The 27,627-nt window shown below is 37.0% G+C and overlaps 1 protein-coding gene across 1 annotated transcript in view; it reads right to left on the bottom strand.

The window, feature by feature from the left end:
• Positions 1-27,130, bottom strand: part of TRPC4 (transient receptor potential cation channel subfamily C member 4) — a 141,767-nt gene extending 114,637 nt beyond the window's left edge. Inside the window, exon 1 of the mRNA XM_040267029.1 lies at positions 26,586-27,130. Coding sequence (XP_040122963.1) covers positions 26,586-26,969 — 384 coding nt within the window. The 5' untranslated portion in view covers positions 26,970-27,130. The remainder of the gene's footprint in view (positions 1-26,585) is intronic.
• Between the last annotated feature and the right edge of the window lie 497 nt (positions 27,131-27,627).

Below are 27,627 nucleotides of genomic sequence, written 5' to 3'. Positions count from 1 at the left end.
TTTCAACTTAAAGTTATATTTTAAAAACTAATTAAACATAATTTATTGAGAACTTGAGAAATTTTCATAAACATGCACATATGCATATACACTCAAACATGAACTTGCACAGAAATCAAGTGGTTGCTATATGAATGAATGAATAAAGTTGATGCCAAAGCCTTTGACTGTGTGTATCACAACAAACCATGGAAAATTCTGAAAGAGATGGGAATACCCCAGACCACCTGACCTGCCTTTTGAGAAATCATATGCAGGTCAGGAAGCAACAGTTAGAACTGGACATGGAACAGCGGACTGGTTCCAAATAGGGAAGGGAATACGTCAAGGCTGTATATTGTCACCCTGCTTATTCAACTTATATGCAGAGTACATCATGAGAAACGCTGGGCTGGAGGAAGTAAAAGCTGGAATCAAGATTACTGGGAGAAATATCAATAACCCCAGATATGCAGATGACAACACACTTATGGTAGGAAGTAAAGAACTAAAGAGCCTCTTGATGAAAATGACAGAGGAGAGTGAAAAAGTTGGCTCAAAACTCAACATTCAGAAAACTAAGATCATGGCATCCATCCCATCAGTTCGTGGCAAATAGATAGGGAAGCAATGAAAACAGTGACAGACTTTATTTTGGGGGCTCCCAAATCACTGCAGATGGTGATTGCAGCCATGAAATTAAAAGACGCTTGCTCCTTGCAAGAAAAGTTATGACCAACCTAGACAGCATATTAAAAAGCAAAGACATTACTTTGCCAATAAAAGTTCATCTAGTCAAAGCTATGGTTTTTCCAGTAGTCATGTATGGGTGTGAGACTTGGACCATAAAGAAAGCTGAGCACTGAAGAATTGATGCTTTTGAACTATGGTGTTGGAGAAGACTCTTGAGAGTCCCTTGGACTGTAAGGAGATCCAACCAGTCCATCCTAAAGGAAATCAGTCCTGAATATTCATCAGAAGGACTCATGCTGAAGGTGAAACTCCAATACTTTGGCCACTTGATGAGAAGAACTGACTCATTGGGAAAGATGTTGAAGCTGGGAAAGATTGAAAGTGGGAGAAGGGGATGACAGAAGATGAGATGGTTGGATAGCATCACCGACTCAATGGTCATAAGTTTGAGTAAAGTCAGAGTTGGTGATGGACAGGGAAGCCTGGCATGCTGCAGTCCATGGGCTGCAAAGAGTCAGACACAACTGAGCAACTGAACTGTACTGAACTGAAGATAAAAAAGTTAAGATATAAGATACCTTATATACCTTATATATCAAAAAAAATCCATGTTTTTCTCTATATTTGAAATACAGTTATAAACAAAACTGATTAAATATAGAATGAAAAAGTTGCTATTATAAATTGTGGCAAAATATACTGTACTTATGAAAATATTAAAGAAAAAATAAAATATATAAGAAGAAACAATAAAACATCACACAGTATAAAATAAGATCCAAAATATGATGAAAATATTATGTTCTGAATAGAAAGACCTAATATCTTAATTGTGTCAATTGTCTCAAAATAAATATGTGCATTTTGTTCAGGGCCTTCCCTGGTAGCTCAGTTGGTAAAGAATCTGTCTGCAAAGCAGGAGATCCAGGTTCAATCCCTGGATCAGGAAGATCCCCTGAAAGGAAGTGGTAACTCACTCCAGCATTCTTGTCTGGAAAATCCTATGGGCTACAGTTCATGGGGTCGCAAGAGTTGGACACTACTTAGCAACTAAACACCATCTTTTTATTCAGAATCTTTTTTATCTATAACTTGATAAAACTATTAGTTAATAAGGAGAAATACATATCCAAGAATTTCAAAAATTATGAAAGGAAGACCATGATCCAAGAATACAGCAACAAGTACAGACCAGTTGAATAGCTTTTTAACCATTATTACTTCTTATTATATATGGAGAAGGAAATGGCAACCCACTCCAGTATTCTTGCGTGGGAAATCCCATGGACAGAGGAGCCTGGAGGGCTACAGTCCATGGGGTTGTAAAGAGTCAGAAATGACTTAGCGACTAAACCACCAACACCACTTATTATATATGGGAACTTGATATGTGAAAAAGCAAAATTTCTATTCAATTGGAAAAAGTGATTCATTTATTATATGGCACTGAAACCATTTTCTACCCCCAAAAAACAAAATTAGCCCCTATCTCATTTCATAACAATAAATTAGGGATGGGAAAAATATTTAAACATATAAAGAAAAAGTAACAAAATTTAGAAAAGAATTTCAAAAACTAGTTGTATAGCCAAAGGGTTGGGGAGAGCTCTAAAACCAAGACTGGAAACACAGAATGAAGAACTACATAATTTATTTTATATTTCTCAAGTAGAATAACCAAAGATTTTCACAGAAGAAAGTCAAAACAAAACAAATTAGCAAACATAACAAAATAGAAACAGAGTCACAGATACAGAGAGTATGAACAAGTAGTTGCCAGAGGGAAAAGGGTCAGGGAAAGAGCAAAATTGGTGAGGGAAATTATGAAGCACAAAATTCCCGTTTTAAAAAAAAAAGTCACAGAAATGAAATTTACAGGATGGAGAATACAGTCAATAATAATATAATATCTTTGTATGGTGACAGATGGTAAATAGACATATCATGATCATCATTTTATACTGCTAGAAATACTGAATCACTATGTTGTACACCAAGAACTCATGTAATGTTGTTGTCAATTACACTCAAACCAAAAAACAACAATAAGTCTATAGAAAAAAAAGATCAGATTTGTGCTTGCCAGAGGTAGGGGTTGGGGCTTCCCTGGTGGCTCAGATGGGAAAGAATCCGCTTGCAATGGGGAGGCCTGGGTTTGACCCCTGGGTTGGGAAAATCCCCTGGAGAAGGAAATGACAACCCACTCCCGTATTCTTGCCTGGGAAGTCCCATGGACACTGGAGCCTGGCAGGCTACAGTTCCTGGGGCCGCAAAGATTCGGATACAACTGAATGACTGAGCACAGAGGTAGGGGTTGCAGGGATCAGGGAAGTTGAGGAAGGCAGTCAGAAGGTACAAACTTGCAATTACAAGATAAATAAGTACTAAGGATGTAAAGTATATGATAACATAAGTATCACTGTTGCATGTTTTTAAGAGAGTAAATCTTGAGATCTCAGCACAAGGAAACTATTTTCTTCTTTTATTTTGTGTCTGTATGACACAATGGATATTGTTAAATTTATGGTGGTCATTTCATGATATATGTAAGTCAAATCATTATGCTTTACACCTTGAATCTATACAGTGCTGTATGTCAATTTTATCTCAGTAAGACTAGAAGAAAAGATCAGAAACATTGGATAATCTTTCTCATTAATAGGGAAAGGAAATATAAAAGAATAATGAACTACAGTTATTTTGCCAAAGTTAAGGAGCTGAGGCTACTGGTGCCCACATTCGTCAAAAGCAAGAGGAATGCAAATTTTAACAGCCTTGCTTGAAAGAATCTGGCACTTACATAAATTCTAAGAACCAGAACCCTTCCTACAGAAAATCAGGCACCTTGAGACTATGTGTTTATTTCATCATTGCCATGATAGAAATCTGGATAGCACCTGAATGTTTTTTCAAAAAAGAAAGGCTGAACAAATTGTGGAATAACTCTTCATGAAATATTAAGATGCTACTGAATATCTGAACTTGAATGAATGCTGTATGTATCAGTCTGGAGAGATGGATCATAGTTCTTTACAAAAAGGCTACTGATTTCAGATTCTTTAAATATTAGTTATGGTATGGGGAGGGAGGAGGGAGGGGTGTTCAGGATGGGGAACACGTGTATACCTGTGGCGGATTCATGTTGATGTATGGCAAAACCAATACAATAATGTAAAGTAATTAACCTCCAATTAAAATAAATAAATTTATGTATAAAAAAATATTAGGTAACTTTATATCAGAGACTGTCCTTGGTATTACCTAATTATATCTTAATGAGTTTATTTGATAAGCAAAGACCTCTATAATCACATCCAACCCTGATTATTAAAATATACTTTGTACTCTACCCTGGCAGGGATCCCATGGCCTAATCATTTCAGTGTCAGACTTTCCATTCATAGCTTTCCTGTTAGTGTCTGCCTCTTTCCTTCCACTGGCCAAATTCTACCAAATTTTCAGGATGCAACTCAAACCTTATCATTTCTATGATGCCCTTTATTAAAAATGAACTGTCATTAACCAGAAATTTTTTATTTAAATTCAGGCAGGAGAAACGGGAGGTGTTATTATTAGCTTTTTACAAGAAGAGATAAATTTTAAAAAATATACACAATGGAGTATTACTCAGCCATTAAAAAGAATACATTTGAATCAGTTCTGATGAGATGGATGAAACTTGAGCCGATTATACAGAGTGAAGTAAGCCAGAAAGAAAAACACCAATACAGTATACTAACACATATATATGGAATTTAGAAAGATGGTTATGATGACCCTGTATGCAGGACAGCAAAAAAGACACAGATATGTATAGCGGACTTTTGAACTCAGAAGGAGAGGGAGAGGGTGAGATGATTTGGGAGAATGGCATTGAAACATGTATATATAATATCATGTAAGAATCGAATCACCAGTCTATGTCCGATGCAGGATACGGCATGCTTGGGGCTGGTACATGGGGATGACCCAGAGAGATGTTGTGGGGAGGGGGGTGGGTGGGGGGTTCATGTTTGGGAACGCATGTACACCCGTGGTGGATTCATGTCAATGTATGGTAAAACCAATACAGAATTGTAAAGTAAAATAAAAAATAAAAATTAAAAAAAAATAAAAAAATAAGTTTGTTTTTTAAAAAAAGAGGAGTTTGTGAGAAAAGTGAGGAACGAGAGTGCAGATTATACAATTTACAATTCTCTTATTTCCTTTAAGTGTTTTCATACAAACTATTTATAACTTTACCCAAGCTTCAGTCAATGAGACATCCAGTATAAATATAAATAATGTAATGTCAATAACTATTTTTACTCTTTTAAAGTTAACATTCATTTTGAACTGCATTGGCTACCTATTTTCACTATAAAGCCTATTTCAAGTCTACTTTGAATGAAAAATACCAGCAAATAGATATAGTTTGTATTGATTTGAACAGGTGTAGGAGTGACATAGTAAACATACTTCTGCGATAACTTGGATAACAGATTTATTTTAGAACTATGAAAAACACATGAACCAGATGAACAAAGATCTGGCAAAAATCATTTTGACTCGATGATACTATTAACACAAATATGCTTGGGTCTGATTACAATGTCACCAGCAACAACAAACATATATGAAGCACTTACCATGTACCCTGCCCTGGCATAGGAGCTTATCATGCCTTATTTTAGTTAATCATCAAAATCATATTTGGAAGTAGGTGTTATTCAGAACAGGCCTTAGAGAAGTTCAATAGCTTGCTCACGGTCACACAGAAACCCACACAGCCTGACTCCAGAGTCTAGCTTCTTAATCAATAGATCGTCTTGTGAGTCAGGCTGCCGTGAGGTCGTGGAACTAGCTCAGCCATCAAGACGAAGCATTACATCCCGCCTCAACCATTTTCAGTCATGTGGAAATGACACATTCAGTTAACTTCTCCACATTTCCAGTTTCCCATTTTGAAATGTGGACATTTATCCAAGATATTTCTCCTTGTGGAATACAAACCAGAGAAATCTATATCAAAGACTTTCCGAAGTTAAAACTCACAGGGTTGTAGTGAAGATTAAATGTGAAGGCATGCTGTAACCCATAAATCACAAAATAACAGGAGGGGACTGGTGTTATATGACAAGCCTAAGATTGTGAAGAGAAAGAGCAGAAAACTGTCTTGTTCTGTTTTGCCAGACTGACTTGCTTCTCCTTGCACAAACACAGTCCCAATTATAGTGCTTGATTCACCTGAAAAGTAGAACAATAATCTCCCGACAGGCCAGTTTCATAAGTATAGATATCAAACACGTGGAACGTGTACTTTTCATGACTGAAAATTTGAACTATGCATTTCCTAATATGGCATAGGCTTTTGTTGCATACCACTATTGATACACCGTACATAGTAACTATTCAATATTATTTTCATCTTGGATAAAGAACTGGAGAAATTTCAATTCCTAAGGTGACATCAAACAAATAGAAACTTTAAATCACCACCAGCTTTGGCTAGGTTTAATCACTAAAATAATGAGAGGATTACTAAGTCACTAATTCCCCGATCATTTGGTTCACAAATACCGCTTTTATTTTTAAAACTCTCTCTCTCTCTCTCTCTGTGTCTTTTACATTGAAGGAGACTCTGTTAAATGATATCTAAGAGAAATCCTTTATTGGTTAAAAATATAGCTCACAAGCCAAGTGTATACTTGATTTGATAAGAATTACACATAAATTCTGGTCAGAGATTCTAATTTTAGTTTCTCTTGACAGTGCTTATCACTATGTCTTTTTTGGAAGTCACCAGTCCTTTGATTCCCATAACTGGCCAGTGTATTGGCTCAAACCCTGGCTGTACTAATGGTCTGTGGGAGGCTATTTGGTAACAATTATTGGAAAGCTTTGGAAACATTATTTAAGTCCCCTAAACTTCAATCTTATCTGTAAAATGGAGAATATTATAGTCTTTACCTAATAGGGTTTTTTTTTAAGGATTAAAAAAGTAATAGTGAATAATAATGAATTTAAAAGTGTTTTTTATGGAATGTTTAGCAAAACAAAATCTAGTATGATTGTTATAAATATCATCATCACCATCCATCAGCATTTTCTCTGGTTGCTTCTTCTCAGTCTCACTTACTGGGGCCTCTTCTATTTATCCCTTGAACATTGTTTCTTTAGGGATCAAAATTAAGCCCAGTGTTCTTTTCATTATATATATATATATATATATATACACTCCCTGAAAGTTGGCTGTTCTCATGTTAACTATTTCAATGTTTGCCCATTTTTATTCTTCCAACCATTCAATAACACTTTGGGGCACCCATTTTATGCCAGGCACTCTTTAAAGTTTGGGGAATATAGCAGTGACCAGAACAGACAAAATCTTTGCCTTTATTCAAACTGCATTCTAGAAAGAGAGAAGGAAAGGCACACCACATGAGTGGACCAGTGGATGAATAAATCCACGAATTAAGGAATGTCAAATGGTAAAGGCCATGGAGAAAAGTACAGTGGAGTAAGAGGAAATAAGGAGTGTCAGAGGCAAGGAGAGACTTCTGCCCTATATAGTGTGACACAGAAGTCTTACTGATATGATGACATTTGAAAAAAAGGCTGTAGAAATGTGATACCAAGCTAAGCTTCTAACTAAGAGCAGAACACTCCTGGAAGAGAAAACAGCAAGTGCAAAGATCCTGAGGCTCGGGTGTGATTAGAGTATTTGGCCAACTTGACGGAAGTACAGTTATCTAGATTGATGTTTCATGCCATGACTTGCATAAAATTTCTAATTAATTATAATAATATGTAGATTAAACTTAATGTTTATACAAATTAACTGAATGTACTTTTTATTTCTTCTAGTCTTCATATCTTTTATTTTTACTCTTTTTGTTATTTAAAAGAGCCTCTAGTAGAATGTGTATGGAAGAACAATACTGAGAATCTTTATTTTGTTATTGATATTAACAATGAATGTTTTTATTATTTCACTATTCAGAATGATATAAATGTAGGTTTTTGGTAGACAATCATTTTAAGGCAAATATTTTGTCTATTTCATTCCTGATTTGCTTAGATTTTTTTTGTCTTATCATGCAAGGATAAAAATGCAGTAATTGCTTATTTTTTGCACCTAGTGAGATAATAATTTGTTTCCTTCTCCTTTACCTGTTAAAGTAGTGAACTACATTAATAGATTTTTCTAGTATATTGTTTAAGATTTTACACTTAAATTTTTGATAGGTCATAATTTTCCTTTTTCACATTGTTCTTCTTCTGATTTTGATGGCAAGGCTATACAATTAGAAATGTTTGGGAATACCAGACCACCTGACCTGCCTCCTGAGAAATCTGTATTCAGGTCAAGAGGCAACAGTTAGAACTGGACATGGAACAACAGACTGGTTCCAAATCGGGAAAGGACTAGGCTATATATTGGCTATATCAAGGCTATATATTGTCATCCTGCCTATTTGCCTTATATACAGAGTACATCATGTGAAATGCCAGGCTGGATGGAGCACAAGCTGGAATCAATATTGCCAGGAGAAATATCAATAACCTCAGATACACAGATGACAACATACTTAGGGCAGAATGTGAAGAACTAAAGAGCCTCTTGATGAAAGTGAAAGAGGAGAGTGAAAAAGTTGGCTTAAAACTCAACATTCAGAATACTAAGATCATGGCATCTGGTCCCAATACTTCATGGCAAATGGATGGGGCAACAATGGAAACAGTGACAGATTTATCTTTTTGGGCTCCAAAATCACTGCAGATGGTGACTGCAGCCATGAAAGTAAAAGATGCTTACTCCTTGGAAGAAAAGTTATGACCAACCTAGAGAGCATATTAAAAAGCAGAGACATTACTTTGCCAACAAAGGTCCATCTAGTCAAAGCTACGGTTTTTCCAGTGGTCATGTATGGATGTGAGTTGGACTGTGAAGAAAGCTGAGCGCCGAAGAATTGATGCTTTTGAAATGTGGTGTTGAAGAAGGCCCTTGAGAGTCCCTTGGCCTGCAAGGAGATCCAACCAGTCCATCCTAAAGGAGATCAGTCCTAAATATTCATTGAAAGGATTGATGCTGAAGCTGAAGCTCCACTACTTTGGCCACCTGATGAGAAGAACTGACTCATTGGAAAAGACCCTGATGCTGGGAAAGATTGAAGGCAGGAGGAGAAGGGGACGACAGAGGATGAGATGCTTGGATGGCATCACCAACTCAATGGACGTGAGTTTGAGCAAGCTCTGAGAGTAGGTGATGGACAGGGAAGCCTGGCATGCTGCATTCCATGGGGCTACAAAGAGTTGGACATGACTGAGCAACTGAACTGAACTGATGAAAGATTGGAATAATAAGGTTCTTGAATGGTAGATCTCACCTGTTTTTCTTCATTGTTATTTTAAAACATATTAACCATTTTTCTCTATCATATTTATTTCATATATTTTCCATGTTTTATATAAATTTTTATTATGAAGATTGTTAATGTTATTTTCATCTCAACAAATTTACCACTCTTTTCCCCCTAATATTGCTCAGTGTTCCCTAGGAAGTCTTTCTTCAAATAGATCACCAGTCTTTGAGAGGGAAAGCCATGTGTATAAGGTTTTGCATAGATTAAATATCCACTTTACTTTTAAGCTCATAGAGTCTTGTCCACATGAAAACCCCTTTTAACCCTTGCTAAAGAGATTTAATATTCACATTATGTTTTTAAATTCATTATTAATACAAAAGTGTTTATTTAATTCATATGGAATTTAGTCATTATTTGATATTTACTTATTCCTAGATAGATTTTATTTTATAAATATTATTTTGATACTTGTGAAACATCTAAATTAATAATACAGTGTAATTTACTTAATCACCTCTATTTTGAATACATGAAAAAATGAATGACTATGAATAATTTTTTCTTTGGTTTTGCTTTTGCTAACTGTTGCTAAGTTGCTTTTCCAAAAGGATTCAGTTCCAACAAAAATAAAAGGTGCTAGTTTCATTATATAGATAGATCATAAATACAGAAGACTGTATATTTTGCTTGTTGTCCTTTGTTGACTTATCAATGTTAAATAGAATTATTTTTATAAATTTTTGTCATGTTTTTAAAATTCCTTACTCTATATTTTACTTTATAATTTTATTTTAAACACACAAAGGAATGCAAACAATTAAATTATTTCATAAATTTGAAATAAAACAAATCTGTCAGGTTTAAAAAATCACACTAAGTAACTTTCATTTTTTCTGTTTTATATTTTTTGTATTTTTCTTCACAGATTTGTTTAAAGTGTGCTGCATATGATTAATGTAGATTTACATGAATGAATAAGAGTTGACATAATTATGTCAAATCCTGTGATTTGAGGTTCAAATGAAGTCTCCATGGAGCAAAATATATCTGAGTTTATGCTAAATTTAAACAAATATTACCAAGCTTGCCTGTAATTTTCAAGTGGTCTGAGATTCTTAGTGTGATAGAAACCATAACACTAGATTTTTGTCCTCCAAATTGGATGGAACATGTTTGGCAGCAACGTAGGGACAAACGACATGAATCCTCAGATTTTAATTCACTGCGACTAACACTCAAAATATGGGGGATGTGGACAAGGTCTCATCAATCCAGTATCGCAAAATAATACTGTTATTAATAGTTCAATTTCTTTTAAAAATCTATGCTTTAGATGGATAAGTCAATTTAAGAGCTTCATCTGTCACAGTGATTATGAAACAAAGAAGATAATAAACTTCATATGGACCATTTTTGGCAGTGAGAGATGCAGCAGAATTTCATCGGTAGAGTGCTTTAATGAAAAAACCTGCTTGTCCAAAAGAGCAGGATGGGAATCAAAAATGGTTCCCATGAATGAGGAGAGGCAGAGTGAAAATACAGAACCAGTAGTTGAAGCAAAAGTGAAAGTAAAAGTCGCTCAGTGGTGTCTGACTCTTTGCGACCCCACGGGCTGTACAGTCCATGGAATTCTCCAGGCCAGAATACTGGAGTGGGTAGCCTTTCCCTTCTCCAGGGGATCTTCCCAACCCAGGGATCGAACCCAGGTCTCCCACATTGCAGGCAGATTCTTTACCAGCTGAGCCATGAGGGAAGCCCATTTGAAGCAAATAAGATGCAAACAGCTGCAAGTTAGCAAGGTTGTGCTGGGTAGGGAGTTTGAATGTCTGGCTACTATGAATTGGGTGTGAAAAGTGAAAGTTGCTCAGTTGTGTCTGACTCTTTGCCACCCCATGGACTGTAGCCCACCAGGCTCTTCTGTGTATGGGATTCTCCAGGCAAGAATACTGGAGTGGGTTGCCATTCCCTTCTCCAGGGGATCTTCCCAAGCCAGGGATTGAACCCGGGTCTCCTGCATGGCAGGTGGATTCTTTGCCATTTGAGCCACCAGGGAACCCTCTGAATTGGGTGTGATTGGATCAGTTATTAATATGTTGAGAAGAACAGGGGAGATGAGCTAAGGAGTCATGCGACCTTGGCTCATCCACGACCAGTGCGGCCTTTAGCACCTCATTCACCAGCTTCACTTTTAGACATAACGTTACCTGTTTACTCACAGGATCAAGTGATCTTAATACGAAGCAAGAGCTTTGATAGACTTAACGTGATTTATAAACGAAAGGAGAAAATACCCTTTACTTGTATGATATCAAAAATGCAAACATGAATAATTGTTAACTGTGGTTTTTATTTTTCTATCAATAATGGGAACAGGAATTTAAGTATACCAAATACTATTTTAGGTTTTATATATGAGCACTTAAAAGAATGGGCCTGTTGAATGGGTTTAAGTTTCCTAAATTTTATGTCCCTTGCATTAATTACTATAATTGTATAATTAAAGATTTCCCCAAAAGAACAACTCTATATTTATACCTAATCTGCCCACTGTGGTGTGGGAGAAGCCTCTTGAGAGTCCCTTGGACAGCAAGGAGATCCAACCAGTCAATCCTAAAGGAAATCAATCCTGAATATTCATTCGAAGGACTGATGCTGAAGGCTCCAATACTTTGGCCACCTGATGTGAAGGGCTGACTCACTGGAAAGATCCGGATGCTGGGAAAGATTGAGAGCAGGAAAAATGGGGCAAGAGAGGATTAGGTGGTTGGATGGCATCATCGACTCGATGGATATGAATCTGAGCAAACTCCAGGACATATTGAAGGATGGAAGTCTGGGTGCTGCAGTTCATGGAGGCAAAAAGAGTCGGACATGACTTAGCGACTGAAAAACAAAAATAACAACCTGCCCACATCTTTAATAATTTCTTTCTCACTCACTGCCTTTTTCTGTTGTGATATGCAGAAGAATTATGACCTTTCCGAGAAGTATTGACTTTTTCCTGTTACAGAAGCTATATATCCTTATTGCTGAAAGATTTTTAAAATGTCAAAACTACCAGAGGAAAACCAAAATTCCCCCTAAATCCCTCTACCCAGAGGTATACGTTGTTTTTCTTTCTACCCAAATATATATTCCTTTTCACTTTCTCTCTCTCAATACATATAAAATTGGGAGTGTGATTTGTATTTTTTTAACAGTTGCAGGTTTTTATCAGAATACTGTAAATTACTTCAAGGAAGTCTGCATGCTTTGTGCGGGACTTTAACTTTTAAGAAAAGGTGAGGCTTCTCAGAACGCAATACTTCACTCATAATCCTACACAGCATCTGTGGTGATAGAGGCCAAATTGCAAAATAAAAATATTCCCAGAAAATTTAATAACAGGGGTATTAAGAGTTTTGTTTTCCTTCTGAGTAGGATCTAAATCAGAACCGCTACCTTCACTAAAGCCTATTCGTTCTTTGATGTTCGATTTTATCTTGCCAGATTGTACTTTGCTTGCTTTATTTTCATGAGTGATGACGGGGGTTTTTAATCTGCCATGTTCATCTATCTATTTGGCAAACTGTTACTTAATACCTAGGATGTGCGTGGTATTATAGAGCCAGGAGAAGAAAACATGACTAAAATTCGATTTGATTTGAAGAGTAAAATCTGCCTAAAGAACAGGCTGGTATTCGTGAAGTTTGAGAAGAAACTGAACTACAAAAGGCATCACAGTATAACAGACTGAAAAACCATTTTGTTTTAAAAGATCCAAATACACAGAAGCTCAACTAGCCACAGTTGTGTATTTGGATCTTTTAAAACAAAATGGTTTTTCAGTCTGTTATACTGTGATGCCTTTTGTAGTTCAGTTTCTTCTCAAACTTCATCCAACCAGTCCATTCTGAAGGAGATCAACCCTGGGATTTCTTTGGAAGGAATGATGCTAACGCTGAAACTCCAGTACTTTGGCCACCTCATGTGAAGAGTTGACTCATTGGAAAAGACTGATGCTGGGAGGGATTAGGGGCAGGAGGAGAAGGGGATGACCGAGGATGAGATGGCTGGATGGCATCACTGACTCGATGGACGTGAGTCTGAGTGAACTCCGGGAGATGGTGATGGACAGGGAGGCCTGGCGTGCTGCGATTCATGGGGTCACAAAGAGTTGGACACGACTGAGCAACTGAACTGAACTGAACTGAATAGCATGAGGGAAAAACTAAAGGTAAAAAGTCTTCATTAAGAAGAATGAAATAATGTTGTTTGCAGCAACATGGATGAACCTGGAGATTATCATACTAAGTGAAGTCAGATAGAGAAAAATAAATATCATATGATACCACTTATATGCAATGCAGAAACTCTAAAAAATGACATAACTGAACTCATTTATAAAACAGAAAGAAATTCACAGACTTAGAGAACAAATTTATGGTTACCAGAGGGGAAGAGTTGGGAAAGGACTAGACTGGGATTTGGACACCGGCATGTCCATACTGCTGTATTTAAAATACAAAACCACGCAGAACGGATGCCTGTATGTGTATGGCTGAGTCCCTTTGCTGTCCACCTAGAACTATCACAACATTGTTAATCTGCTGTACTCCAATGTAAAAGAAAAAGTTTATAAAAATAAAATAACCAACAACCACCTACTGGATAGCACAGGGAACTCTGCCCAATATTCTGTAATAACCTAAATGGGAAAAGAATTTGAAAAAGAACAGATACATGTGTATGTATAACTGAGGCACTTTGCAGTACACCTACTAAGACCACACTGTTAATCAACTATGCTGCTGCTGCTGCTGCTAAGTCGCTTCAGTCGTGTCCGACTCTGTGCGACCCCATAGACGGCAGCCCACCAGGTTCCCCCGTCCCTGGGATTCTCCAGGCAAGAACACTGGAGTGGGTTGCCATAATCAACTATACTCCAATATAAAATTTTTAAAAATTAAAAAGAAAAAGTAACAGAAAAAAGAAGAATTAGCAAGTTAAAGTAAACACGGATAGCTACGCTCCATCACTGTTACATGATTCATTATATTGTTAAGTACTGATGAAAGGCAAGGCCACAAAACCTTGTCTTTTCAAGATTAATAACATAGCTCCGAAACTAAGGAGTGCTATAGAAATAACTGGTTTTTCAGAACTTCTCCTTTGATTGCACAAAAATAACTAAACTAACACTTGGAAAAATTCTAGGAAATAAAAATGTGAAGCTAATGAGAAGAGACAGGTGCTAAGTCATGTCAGCCTTGTAGCTGGACTTTCTCAGCTAAAGAAAAGCGATGGGCACCTGGTCCTCGGAATGGAACGATGGCTTTATTTCATCCACAACTAAAGAAAATATTACCTAGGTTTTTCACTGCATGCTAAGAAATACACAGCTAAAAGGAAAGAATCATATATATATATATTTTTTCTTTTCTCCATGGAGTTTCCTTAGCTGTGAACTTGAATCTTTAGCTACAAGAATGAAAGACTTCAGAAATTTATGAGTTCTATTAGCAACCAGCTAAGAGACTTCTTAACCTCCACTTTAATGTGTCAAAAGTACGTATCAGGATAGGTGGAGGGGGAATATGTTACCAAAATAAGAAAACTTTGGGGATTAATTCTTCATCTCTTAAGGCTCAGATAAAATATACAGAAAAAGCTAAGCTTTAGGAAAAATCAAAACAGATTCTGACTACAGCACTAGTTATAGAATGAAAAATGACTTCCCCTGCTCTTGGCTCTCTGGATCAGAGTTGTAAAGAATGGAATGTATCAGCATTATGGCGATCCCAAAATATCATTTTTGTCATTTTGCTATAGAATTAAGTAAAGAAATCCAAAGAAATATATCATGGTGGTTTATAAATTTTTGTTTACTTTTGGTGGTAATATTTCATCTGAATTAGGTGACCTATAAAACATGCCTTTGTACCAGGTAAAAATGGATAAATGTCATGGAAACTTGTGACATTTATGCTGCCTTACAAAATCTCTGCTAACAGGGTGGTGTGAAGCAATGTAATCCATTAAAAAGTAAAGAAAAATAATGTAGTGTGTGACTATTATTTTTGAGTTTGTGCCAGATGTTTAAACTAATACTGATGTATTTTTAAAGGCCTCAGATATTCACCAGGTGGCAGTCTTTTCCTTAAGTGTGGTCAAAACAAACTTGATCTGCTTTATCTCATCTTTATTAAAAGAAACAGTGTGATTTATGGAAGGAGATGTTCTGCATTTATTCTCATAATGTTGCATTTAAATGACCTGCCTCCTCTGAACACACACTCCCTAAAATATCCTTAAAGGAACTTGTTTATTCTCCCATGAGATCATCGCTGATCATTTTCTTTTATCATGATTTTTCTTTTCCTTTCTCTGTATTCAGAGTGAAACTACATTGTATCTGATAATTAGCAACATATTTTGACTATATTTATTTAGACTTCACTGTAGTTTTTCTAGGTGGCTCAGTGGTAAAGAATCCGCCGGCTGAAACCGGAGAAGAGACGTGGGTTCAATCCCTGGGTTGGGAAGATCTCCTGGAGGAAGAAATGGCAACCCACTCCAGTATTCTTGCCTGGAGAATCCCAGGGACAGGGGAGTTTGCCTCCTGAGCTCTGCATCACCTACTCACCATTACTGAGCATCGTGATGGAAATGTCAATCTTTAGACATAAATCAAATTAGCTACTTGGTTCTGAAATGAATGAATGCTGCTGCTGCTGCTGACAATACTAACTCAAATGTCAGTACGCTAGGCACTCATTTTACCTGAAAGTGTAAGTTGCTCAGTTTGTGTGTCCAATTCTTGCGACCCCCATGGACTATAGCTCTAGCCTGCCAGGCTCTTCTGTTCATGGAGTTCTCCATTCCCTTCTCCAGGGGATCTTTCTGACCCAGGGATTGAATCCAGGTTTCCCACATTGCAGGCAGATTCTTTACCTTCTGAGCTACCAGGGAAGCTCCACTTTACATGAAGTACTTAAAATTTCTAATTCTCATAATTGTGAGAGGTAGCCATTACCATTTTGCTTGTTTGTTTCAAGTTAAATAATCATCACTGTGTCATGAAAATAGTAAGGAGGTTGAACTAGGACTTGTATTCCTTTCTGTCTAAATCCAAACCTGGCCCTCTTCTACCAGGAAACATTTCCTGTTATACAAAATTAAGCCTTAAAACCTTTTTTTAATTTTTATATTTTTATTTATATTTTTCCTTATTCTACCCAATGTTAAAGGCTGGAATTAAAGTAATGTTTATGATAAATATTTATATTTGATTCTTGACCAAAAAAAGTGAATTTTAATCCTGGCTCAAGAATGAATAATCTCAGTAATCTTGGGCTAGTTTCCTAAACTAGTATAAATTTTATTTTCTTCATACCTGTATAAGGTAATGGTTCTAGGAGTCAGTGTGTGTATGTGTGTGTTGGGGAAGTGGGGGCAAAAGAAGGGGAGAGAGGTGGTATAAGTATGATATCAAAATGCCCTCTGATTTCCCAAAGTTCAGTTTGAATCTTTGCTTTTTAGTTGAGATAATCAGGCAGCATAGGCTTGGCTTAAGGAGATCATGGTATAGTAAAGTAAAAGTCATCCAAAACACGTGCTAGAACACATGATTTAGTAAACATTACTTGCAAGTCAAACATTAAGTTTACGCTGTAAAGCACTGAATAGAATACACTTTAAGTTTCTTTCCTAAAGCTGGTAACTTTAGGTCAGACCAGAAGAATCAAAGGTACCTCAGATGATAAAGAAGATGAATGGGCTCTGATACTCTAGAATAAAATATGCAAGAGAAGTATGTAAATACAATTGGAAAATCAATATTGTATAAAAAAACAAAATGGATGAGTATACATATTATAAATTATTACTTCTATTTATCTCAAAGTTGCAATTGATTGCTAGATTAGATTCCTTGAGGTCAAGGGCTACTATGTGGTCATATTTTAACACTGTCTTGGTCACATATGCAGCTAAAGGAATTTTAAAGATAGTAGAATAACCAGAAGAATGGCAGGATTCCTTTACTGACTCTTTGCTCACCCAGACCATTCTCCTAACTTTGCTGTCTCTTTGAGTTGCTCCACTCCAGTGAACTTGGAGGAGCAAAAGCCGGTGACTGTACCAAGAATAATGTAACGATTCCACATTTGCTAGGCCTGTCAATGTGGATGATGGCATATATATGCAGTTTCTCCAAGATCAATGTGCCTGTACATAACTATACATAGAGCTTCCCCGGTGGCTCAGTGGTAAAAAATCCGCTTGCCAATGCAAAAGACAAGAGTTCAATTCCTGGGTTGGGAGGATTCCCTGGAGAAGGAAATGGCAACCCACTCCAATATTCTTGCCTGGAAAATTCCATGGACAGAGGAGCCTGGTGGGCTACAGTTAATGGGTCACAAAAGAGTTGGACACGACTGAGGGACTAAAACAACAATTATACATAGAGATATGTATATAGAAGCATATATTTTTCCAATTTAAAACTAATATATGTTCACTGTAGAGATTTTAGAGAAGACAGAAAAACACAAAAAGAAAAACATGCACTCTATCTCAATATTCAGAGATAACTAATACTAACATTTTGCTGTGTATTTGTGACTGGCATCCAATGACCCTCACCACCTGATATTCATGCCCTTGTACGGGAAGACTCCTTTCACACTGAATCAGGCTGATCTGTGTGAGCACTAAAATCATTTGAAACTGGAAAAGAGGAATAATATGATTCTATATTACTTGTGCTTGGCGAAAAACATTCTAGGTGATTTTTCCAGATAAACTTTAGAATTTCTTTCAAACGTCAGAAACCATCTATGATTTTTAAGAGAAGCAGTTCCATTATTGTTATTATGAAGGAGTGTGCATGCATATATGTGTGTACACATATGTGTGTGTAGCTGTACATGGATATGTGTGCATCCCTTGGTATCGTTGGGGATGGGTTCTAGGACCTCCACCTCGGATACCTCCACACACACATACACATGGGCTTCCCCGACGGCTCAGCAAGTGATGTCTGTCTGCAATGCAGGGGACTCAGGAGCCCTGGGTTCAGTCCCTGGATTGTGATGATCCCCTGGAGGAAGATATGGCAACCCACTCCAGTTTTCTTGCTTGAAGAATCCCATGGACAGATGAGTCCCATTGGCTACAGTTCATGGGGCCACAAAGAGTCGGACATAACTGAACAAGAACACACATGTGCACACATGCACACACACACACACATATATATACTGTGCTGTGCTACGACATGACTTAGTGACTAAACAACAACAAAATAATTGATTAAGGTGATTAATGAAAATGAACCCCCAAAAGTTTATCACCAAAGCTCACATTTCAAAGTTTAGTTTCCCCTTGCTCTTGAAGTGAAAGTGAAAGTTGCTCTGTCGTGTCTGACTCTTTGTGACCCCATGGACTGTCACCAGTAAATCCTCTGTCCATGGGATTTGCCAGGGAAGAATACTGGAGTGGGTTGCCATTCCTTTCTCCACAGGATATTCCTGACCCAGGGATTGAACCCTGGTCTCCTGCACTACAGACTGCTTCTTTACTGACTGAGCCACTTTAACATAAACTCAGTCTTCATACAAGTGCTAAGGTTTCTCAAGGAATTTACTTTGAAGAACTTTTAGCCTCTTCAACACACAGAAGCATTTTTAATTAAATTGAATTGAATAAGTATAAAATGCTCAAATGATATCAAGATGGAGGTGCATGTACTGAGCTCTCTAAATGCCAGCCATATTAGCGTGCTGCTGCTGCTAAGTCGCTTCAGTCGTGTCCGACTCTGTGCGACTCCATAGACTATTAGTGTGCTAACCATCTAATCTTTACAACAACCTGGTGAGCAGGGACTATTATCTCCTCCTTATTTATGAGAAAGTCAAGGCTCAAACAATTTGCCTAGATGATAAGACAGGATTTACAGCCACATCTTTCTCTCTCGAACCTCTTTACCATCTTTCCCTCCTTCCTTGTCCACAAACAGAAAAGAAGGACTCTGTCTTGTATTTTCTTACCATCAGATGGAAATGCCTCAATGCTTGAAGCATTGCTTTATTGGTTAAGATTGGTTTTTATTCTTTTTCTTTTTCACTTGAGTTTCAGAAGGAGCTAAAAGCTTTTTGCTCTTGTGCATTCCAAACATATTTAATGATGATGCTGATGACTTTTATAATAAGTGTGATATGTTAAGAGGAAGGAACAAGAGAATTCTGGAGGACTGCTTATCTATAATTTGCTGGTCATCAAGAAAAAGAAAATGTCAATGTGTATTATCTTATGAGTCAGAATGACCAGTTAGTTTAAACCACTTTATCATGTTAACAGTGAAACATAGTCCATCTTTTAAAAATTCTTCCATTTAGGGCAGAATCATTCGGATCACTTATGATTGCCATTTGACTAAAGGAAATCTAGGCTCTATCTATGTCGTAACAGCATTTAAATTCCCTGCTGTGGAATAATAGGAATCAATTTAATTTTTAGACTTTCAAAGTACTTATTAGCAAAAATACTTTATATTGGTTTCTACTTGACATTATAAAGACCACATTGGGGATAATTTTCAGCTTTTTCATATTAATGGTGGACAATATTATAAACATTTTCTGTTGACATTTTCCATCCAGAAATGAAGAAAGGATAATTGATGATGTATCCAGCTATGTCTCACAATAGGATAAGTATTTTGGGAAGTTGTTGTTGTTCGGTCACTAAGTTATGTCCAACTCTGTGACCCCATGGACTGTAGCTCACCAGGCTCCTCTGTCCAAGGAATTCTCCAGGCAGGAATACTGGACAGTGTTGCTATCCCCTCCTCCAGGGGATCTTCCCAAGCCAGGGATTGAAACCGTGTCTCCATCATTGCAGGTGGATTCTTCACCCTCTGAACCACCAGGAAGGAGAACATCTTTAACACTTTATAATACTCTCTCTCTCTCGCCTTCACTCTCTCTCTGAATTTTGATAGTAAATATGATGATGGTATGTAGTTTCACTTACCGTGAATATCCAGGATGTAACAGAAGCAAATCAAAAAGGGTAACCTCAGCTGGTTAACCACTGAGGAAGTGGAAATGTTTTCACTCTGCAAGGGGCAGCTCTAAAGACTAGAACATACAGGCTGCCTTAGCACAGGACATTTAAAAAGGACTATATGAAATTCATGAGTCTGCAGAAGTAAATTACCTACTCTAAAGTCTAGCAACTAAAATCAAATGAAGACAAGAGATAAAAGTAAACTCTATCTCTTCCCAGTAGCCAGGGATATATTTATTAGCATCAATATCAATTAAAAATGTCCCTTATTTTTAGTCATGGGTTGGATGCATATTTACATTAACTTGCTCATGCCAATCTCCTATTTCATCCTTTGATTTCCTGATTACATAATAGGTACTCTTTCTAAAGCCACAAATCGCATTAGCATATCCACAGAAATTATTTTTTGAAATCCCCTAGGAGCACTGAGATAGAAAGGAAAAGGGTAAACAATTAAATTCTCCTGTGCTCTCCCTAAATAGGGTTTCTAGTTCCAATAATTGCATTTTTCAAATGAAAAAGAAGGCATGCACTCCAGAAGGTAAATTGCCAGTGCTGAACTTTATCTTTTAGTGTATGTTGTATTATTAGTATTTTTGTTTGTCAATAGGAAGACAGAGATTATGACATAATATAGTAATAACAGTATATTATGTTGTTATTACATGTCACCTTATGAAACACTTTTACAGAACTTTAACACCACCAGACATTAAAGAAGCAAGTAAGTTAATTCTATGATTCCAATTAATACTGAGAAAACCAAGGCTCAGAATGATTTTCAGAGGCTTGTCCTGTTAGCAAGTGCTGAACATGGCTAGAAGTCAGCATTTCTGTCACTCAACTCTACTCTTCCCTGGCATTTCATAGCTTCTAATTACTTCTAATGACTTAGTATCTATTGAGCAACTAAATTATAAATGGTATCATAATAGACAAGATAGAGGCACAGCCTAAGTATGTAACTCTAGAGGCTCTTTTACATTTATGTAACTCATATCCTAAATAGGATAATTAGCTAATCATTTTAATGATTCCGATCCAAATTGGCACCGTGGCTGGAGCCAGATAGCCTGGTGATGATTTTCCGTGACTCTTGAGTTCCAGCACCTATATTTCCTGGTTCTGTGTTCTGGGATGTGTCACTAATACTTTTTTGTGCTTTCATTTCCTCATCTGTAAATGGGGAGAACAATGGGATCAACCTTCACCAGATAATGTGAAGATGAAATGAGATAATGCAAATAAAATTCTTATCATGAATTACTGGCATGATGACAAGTTCAATGAATATTCATCATTCAGGCTATCTGCAGGGTGGATGCTAGATATTGGTTTATAGATTCTTTTGGTCAGGTTAAATCCCAAATACTTTTCCCTCTTCTATAAAACAAAGTGATTGGGTTAGATGATCTCCAAGGTCTCTTGAAATTATAAAATTTGATACTAGTGGGGCTTTCAAATCAAAATTTCTTCAATTGAAATACTCTAGGATCTTAACTAGTGAATGGATAAGTAATGTTTAGCAAGGTATTTTTCCCAAAGAAGGGAAAATATAATCAATGCATTAGTGAAATTGGAAAAGTATTTTGTATTAAATACCACTTAATCACTAGTATTTAAGATAGTTATTTGAAATCTCCCAAAAGCAAGGTTATCATGGTATAATGCAACCATACCTAACATGAGGTACACAACTATAGGCATTCTGTAGTTTTCAACATTCTCTAAGTCAGCAGTTCTCAAAGTGTTGTCTCCAGACCAGAAGCATTAGTGTCACTTTCATACTTGGGAGAAACACAAGTCCCAGGGACCCCTTCCAGACCAGCTATATCAGAGGCTCTTGGGGCAGGATCCCACAAACTGAAGTAACAAGCCTTCCCAGAAATGGTGATGGTACTGAAGATTCAGTACTAGTGTCTGAGTGAAGAGTGAAAAAGAAAGTACTGCTTCTGATAAACATTTACTGAAGCAGCTGAAACTGAAATTGAATCTGGCCTTAGAAGACATCAAAGAGAAAGGTCTGCTAGAAATAATTAGAAGTCAAGTAACCAATCAATTGACTGAAAAAAGGGAGCTGAGAAGTCACTGTTGGTTATTCCCTATGGAGAAATACAGCACTAAGGAGGTTAAAGAAAAGTTCAGTAAAATCAGCAGAGAGTATCAGAGTAATGATTCCAGCCAGGAAGCAGTCTCAGTAAGAATACATAATCTGCCATCTCCCTGCCCAGTGTGGAGAATGACAGGTTCTCCGTGCTGTATACTGCATGAAAAGAAATAAAGTATTGTTCTTTTCATTTTTTATAGTAAAAATGAAAACACTAAGGACTCAGTATCTTGATTTATGAAGAAGTACATGAAATAGGGAAGAAAATAATTAACAATCTGTGCCCATCTATTTATCTGGAAAAACCTAAATATCTTCATTAGATGTGGCATTGAGAAAAGTTTTTAACATACTAATCATCATAAACATTTAAACAATATACAAGGGAAAGGACATACAACCAATGTCAAAGTGATTGGAAGACAGGTGACTTTATGCACTTCAAGGTCCTCCCTGTCATCTGTCTATCAATCCCAAACCCCTTTCTTAAGACCAAAATGTCTGATAATTTCCTAGATGTCAATGTCAATAAAGCGAAAGCCGAGTATATCCAAGCAGGTCTCATACACCTCTTTTAGAGTCTCTACCTCAGCTACTGGACTTAACTTTCCCCAGTTATAAACCGAACATTCGTCCTCCTCCTTCAGGGCTTTCTCCTGCTCCCCCAATGCCCTCCACCCAGTAATATTTTGTATTTACCAAGTCTAGTCAGTTTAGTTTCATAATTACCCAAGGATTGATTTCTCTTTTCCATTGTGATTCAGTTCAGTTCAGTCGCTCAGTCGTGTCCGACTCTTTGTGACCCCATGAATCGCAGCACGCCAGGCCTCCCTGTCCATCACCAACTCCTGGAGTTCACTCAGACTCATGCCCATCGAGTCAGTGATGCCATCCAGCCATCTCATCCTCGGTCGTCCCCTTCTCCTCCTGCCCCCAATCCCTCCCAGCATCAGAGTCTTTTCCAATGAGTCAACTCTTCGCATGAGGTGGCCAAAGTACTGGAGTTTCAGCTTTAGCATCATTCCTTCCAAAGAAATCCCAGGTCTGATCTCCTTTAGAATGGACTGGTTGGATCTCCTTGCAGTCCAAGGGACTCTCAAGAGTCTTCTCCAACACCATTGTGATTACATTTACTCATATCCCTATGATATTTTTCCTGTCTCTCTTCACAACTAGACTCTAGAAAACAAAAATCATGTCTCCTCCCCAGTGACGGGGCTCAGACCTGGCCCAAAAAGCATATGCAAATTGTAAATTGTTCCCTGGCAAATATACTGGAAGAATAAGCTGAGTACTCTGAAATCTCAAGCCCCCATGATTTCGGGAGGCAATCATGCCTTGCATCTTATTCCAGAGAAAGAAATTAACACATGATACATTCGTCAAAGAAGAGTCTATTTCCTGATCCACATCTGTCACATTTTAAGTTCTAAGTAAGTGTTCTGATCATTAGATTTGTGTGTTTTCATAATAGATCCTTTTCCTTGACTCATTTTAAGACAAGTTATGCTGATTTTGACCACTTGGATATTATTGTTCTTAGGTTTTAACACTCAGCTTCAGTGACCTCAACAAAATTAATGGTAATATGTTCCAGGGTCTTTGAGGGTGGCCTGTAAGACTGCAAATTAGGCAAACAGAGTAAACACAAAATGGCTTTCATGATGACAAGAATCTTCTAAGGAATTTAATTTATGAGATTAAAAAATCCTGTCAAGAATTTATTTGTTACCTACCAGATGCTGGCTAATGGAAACTTTTATTCCAAATGATGTTGGCCACACTTAAGAGATGCATTGTCTAAGTAAGTCACAGATAAACAACCAAGCTCTAATGGGGTTCGTCTGCCCCCCTCTCTCCCCCACAAACCCCAAGGACCTCTTTTATATGCCATACTGTATACATTTCCTGGTGTAACAACTTCTCTTTTATTGTACAAGATACCAGGAACTCTGAGGTAGGTTCGAGTTGCTCTTTCCAAATTACAAAGTTCAAACCAAAAGATACAACTTTTGTTGATTCTCAGTGTCTTTGCTGAAGAGGAATTCTAGAATGTGCAAACAGAAAAGAAAAATTCTTGGCTTACGAACTGATATAAAAGAAATCCTCCAGAAACGCAAGGCCTGGGATATTTCAGACTCCTGACAGATTGCAAACCTTTACTGCCTTTTATTAATGATAAGGGTTCCAGATCAAGTGCCTCTAAGAAGCCAAGACCTACTTGTCAGACTAGAGTTTAGCTCAGAAGTTGAACATCTTCCAACAAACAATCTCATAATAGCAGATATCTTCTCCAGACACCAAATTACTTTGGCCAGCACAAATGTCATTGACTAAAGAGACACTGAAATGTTTGGTCACTGTTCTTTAGACAATAAAATTAAGAAGATTATATAGTAATAAGCAGGAAAAACACAATAGCAATTTTGTTCTATAGACCTGTTACAAGCTTAAATGATCTAGACACACAGTCCCAAGTCTGTCTCATGGTTGCTCTTATAGATAATAAACAAGAGGGTATACAATATAAGATCATTGTTATTAGGAAATGCAAATACTTTAGGAGTATGATTGTGCAAGGTGCTTCAAATTCACAAGATGACTGGAGAAGTAGCACCTGAACTTACACAGATAAGAACAGATTCTTACTCATTCTTAAGTGTCTGGTGTTTCTCTAGTAGTGGAAAACTGGGATATAACATAATATATGTCTTTAAACATTACTACTACTTGTTCACCCTTGCCAAGGATAGCACAAGTTGGAAAATTCTTGTCTTACAAACTGATACAAGAGAAATCGTCCAGAAATACATGGCCTATATTTGGATATTTCAGATTCCTGCCAGATTTCAAACCTTTGCAAACCTTTACTACCTTTTATTAATAATCAAGGTTCAGATCAATATGGTGGGAAAGTAACCCAAACAACTGGATATGAAACAATTAAAAACCAGTAAAGCAAAAAGCAAAGAAGTATTGTCATTCTGGAGAGTTGTTTTATCAAAGTTTGGAGCCAGGTGAGGGAAAAGGATGCCTGATGTTGAGACATAGGAATGGGCCAAAAAATACAGACTTTGGGGGAGACCTTTCAGGAGACATCCAGCCTTGAAATTCTTGTCCTAATCATGGCAATGATTCTGATAAAAGTCCTCCAGTAAAGCAAAGATAATGGTATTAATAACTCAGCAGGTCTTGCTTTAGAAGAATGTAATGTTTCTAAGGTGGCTTAGTTAGTAAAGAAATCTGCCTGCAGTGCAGGAGACCCAGGTTCAATCCCTGGGTTGCTAAGATCCCGTGGAGAAGGAAATGGCAACCCACTCCAGGATTTTTGCCTGGAAAATACCGTGGACAGAGGAGCCTGGTGGGGCTACAGTCCATGGGGTCACAAAGAGTCACACATGATGTAGTGAGTAAACCACAAACAGTGTCTCTAAGAGTCTGTCATTTGTAGAAAATATTTGCACCTTTATCAAATAGAACAGAAACTGCTAGAGGTATAAAAACAAATGTTTTTATAAGATTTTACTTGAAAGGACAGATTTTGAGCCACTGAAATACATGCAATGTCTTCTGCAATTAGTCAATGAGGTTTGATGCGGGGAAGTGAAGAGTTCAATGTGAAAGTTTAAAGGATCAAATAGTTCAGATACAGGGCAGTACCAGGGAATAATGTAGACAGACAAAAATAGAGTCCTTATTCATTTCTGTCTACGATTTTTCCACTTCCTTAGGGGTAAAAAATAGGGAGATAACAGGAATTAAAACCAGATAGTATTTATAATCACGTACCATTTTAGCTTAGTTTCTACTGATGACATTAAGATACAGTTACATTTTGCCAATAGTAATTGTGATATATTAAATCTACAGTCAGTTATTTTCTAGTAAACTTTTTTGCTTTTTTAAAAAATTTGTCTCCATTTAAAAGAATCCATTAGAGTTTGCTAAAAAACAGTATCAGAGTTAGATGTACAACTCACTTTAGCAATAAGATACAGAATTCCAGAACAGGCAAGAAGGTTAAAAGGAAAAATAGCAAAAGAATTCAGCCTGTTACTGCAGAATGTTCAGAAAATGAAGGACAAGGAGAAAACACCCATATATACACAGTAGCACCCCCCGCCAAATATATATATACTATTATATAAACATGTCCCTAATGTATGGGAAGCCACCATTGGTTACTTAGTTTTGCTTTGGTTCTATTAAAGTCTGATTAGCCAGGGTAAGAGGTGCAGGTGATGGTGACTTTTGTAGAGTATAAAATGTGTACTTAGCAGTAGTTTTCCATCATAATAGTTTTTATTTCAGTGCTAATATTTTTTAAAATTGGGGAAGAATTTGACCATCCATAGAAACCTTCTGCATGTAAAATAAATGAAAACCAGTATTTTTGCAAGTACCTGTTTTTCTCCACTGGGCTTTTTGTGGTTCAGCAACAGCTCGACAGCTCCCACAACTTCTTTCCTGATAGCATGTAATAGGGCGTCTCCAACATAGACGTTAAAGCTTAAGAGGAGTTCGATGAGTTCCAAGTTCTCATTTTCAATTGCAATGAGAAGAGCAGTTCTTCCAAGAGGATCGATGCAATTAATATTGATTTTAAAATAAATTTCAGCTTCTTCTAGGGATTTCTTGACACTTGCATAATCTCCCTTTTCCACAGCATTTAGGTAGGCTTTCTCAGAGGGTGAGAGTTCGGATTCTGCTCGGACTATCCTGAGAGGGATGCGGTCTCTATAGGGGGCGTTAACATTTCTTTTGTAATAGAACTGCGCCATGTTCATGCCATGCTATGTCTTTGTCTCTGAAAGTGCAAACAAAAACCAAAACACACAAGGATTAGAGTTGGCACACTTATTAATGATTCTGCATCACATTTAACTCACAACGATGCCAATAATAATGATAAAACTTAATTATTAAGAAGTTATTTTCCCTTTAAACCATGGAAGTAGGTGGTAATTATTCAGTGATCTCAAAACACAGGTTACAAAAGATCTTATCTAAGAAGAATAAAGAGAGGCTAATATTTGGCAGGTTACTTAAAAAATTTTTAAGTCTTTATTGAATTTGTTACAGTATTGTTTCTGTTTAATGTTTTGATTTTTTTTGTCATGAGGAATGTGGGATCTTAGCCCCCCCAACCAGGTATCGAACTTGCACTTCCTGCATTGGAAGGTGAAGTCAGAACCATTGAATCACCAGGGAAGTTCGGTAACAAGTTGCTTTTAAAGATGACTTTAAAACTAACATTTGTCAGGGGTTGCACGTGTAATTTTTTAAAATTATTTATAAAATTTATCATAAACACATATTGTTTTTAACAGAGAACCTTGAAAGTGGGCTGTACCTTTGAGGTCTGCAAAATGGACAAGGGATTTTCAAGTATGTCATTCACTGTAAGTTTTGTTCATCTTGAAGATGTTGCTGAGGTTATAGAAT

Source organism: Oryx dammah, unplaced genomic scaffold (genome assembly GCF_014754425.2).
Source record: "Oryx dammah isolate SB20612 unplaced genomic scaffold, SCBI_Odam_1.1 HiC_scaffold_24, whole genome shotgun sequence".
NCBI lineage: Eukaryota > Metazoa > Chordata > Mammalia > Artiodactyla > Bovidae > Oryx > Oryx dammah.
This window is presented reverse-complemented; position numbering and strand designations above follow the sequence as displayed.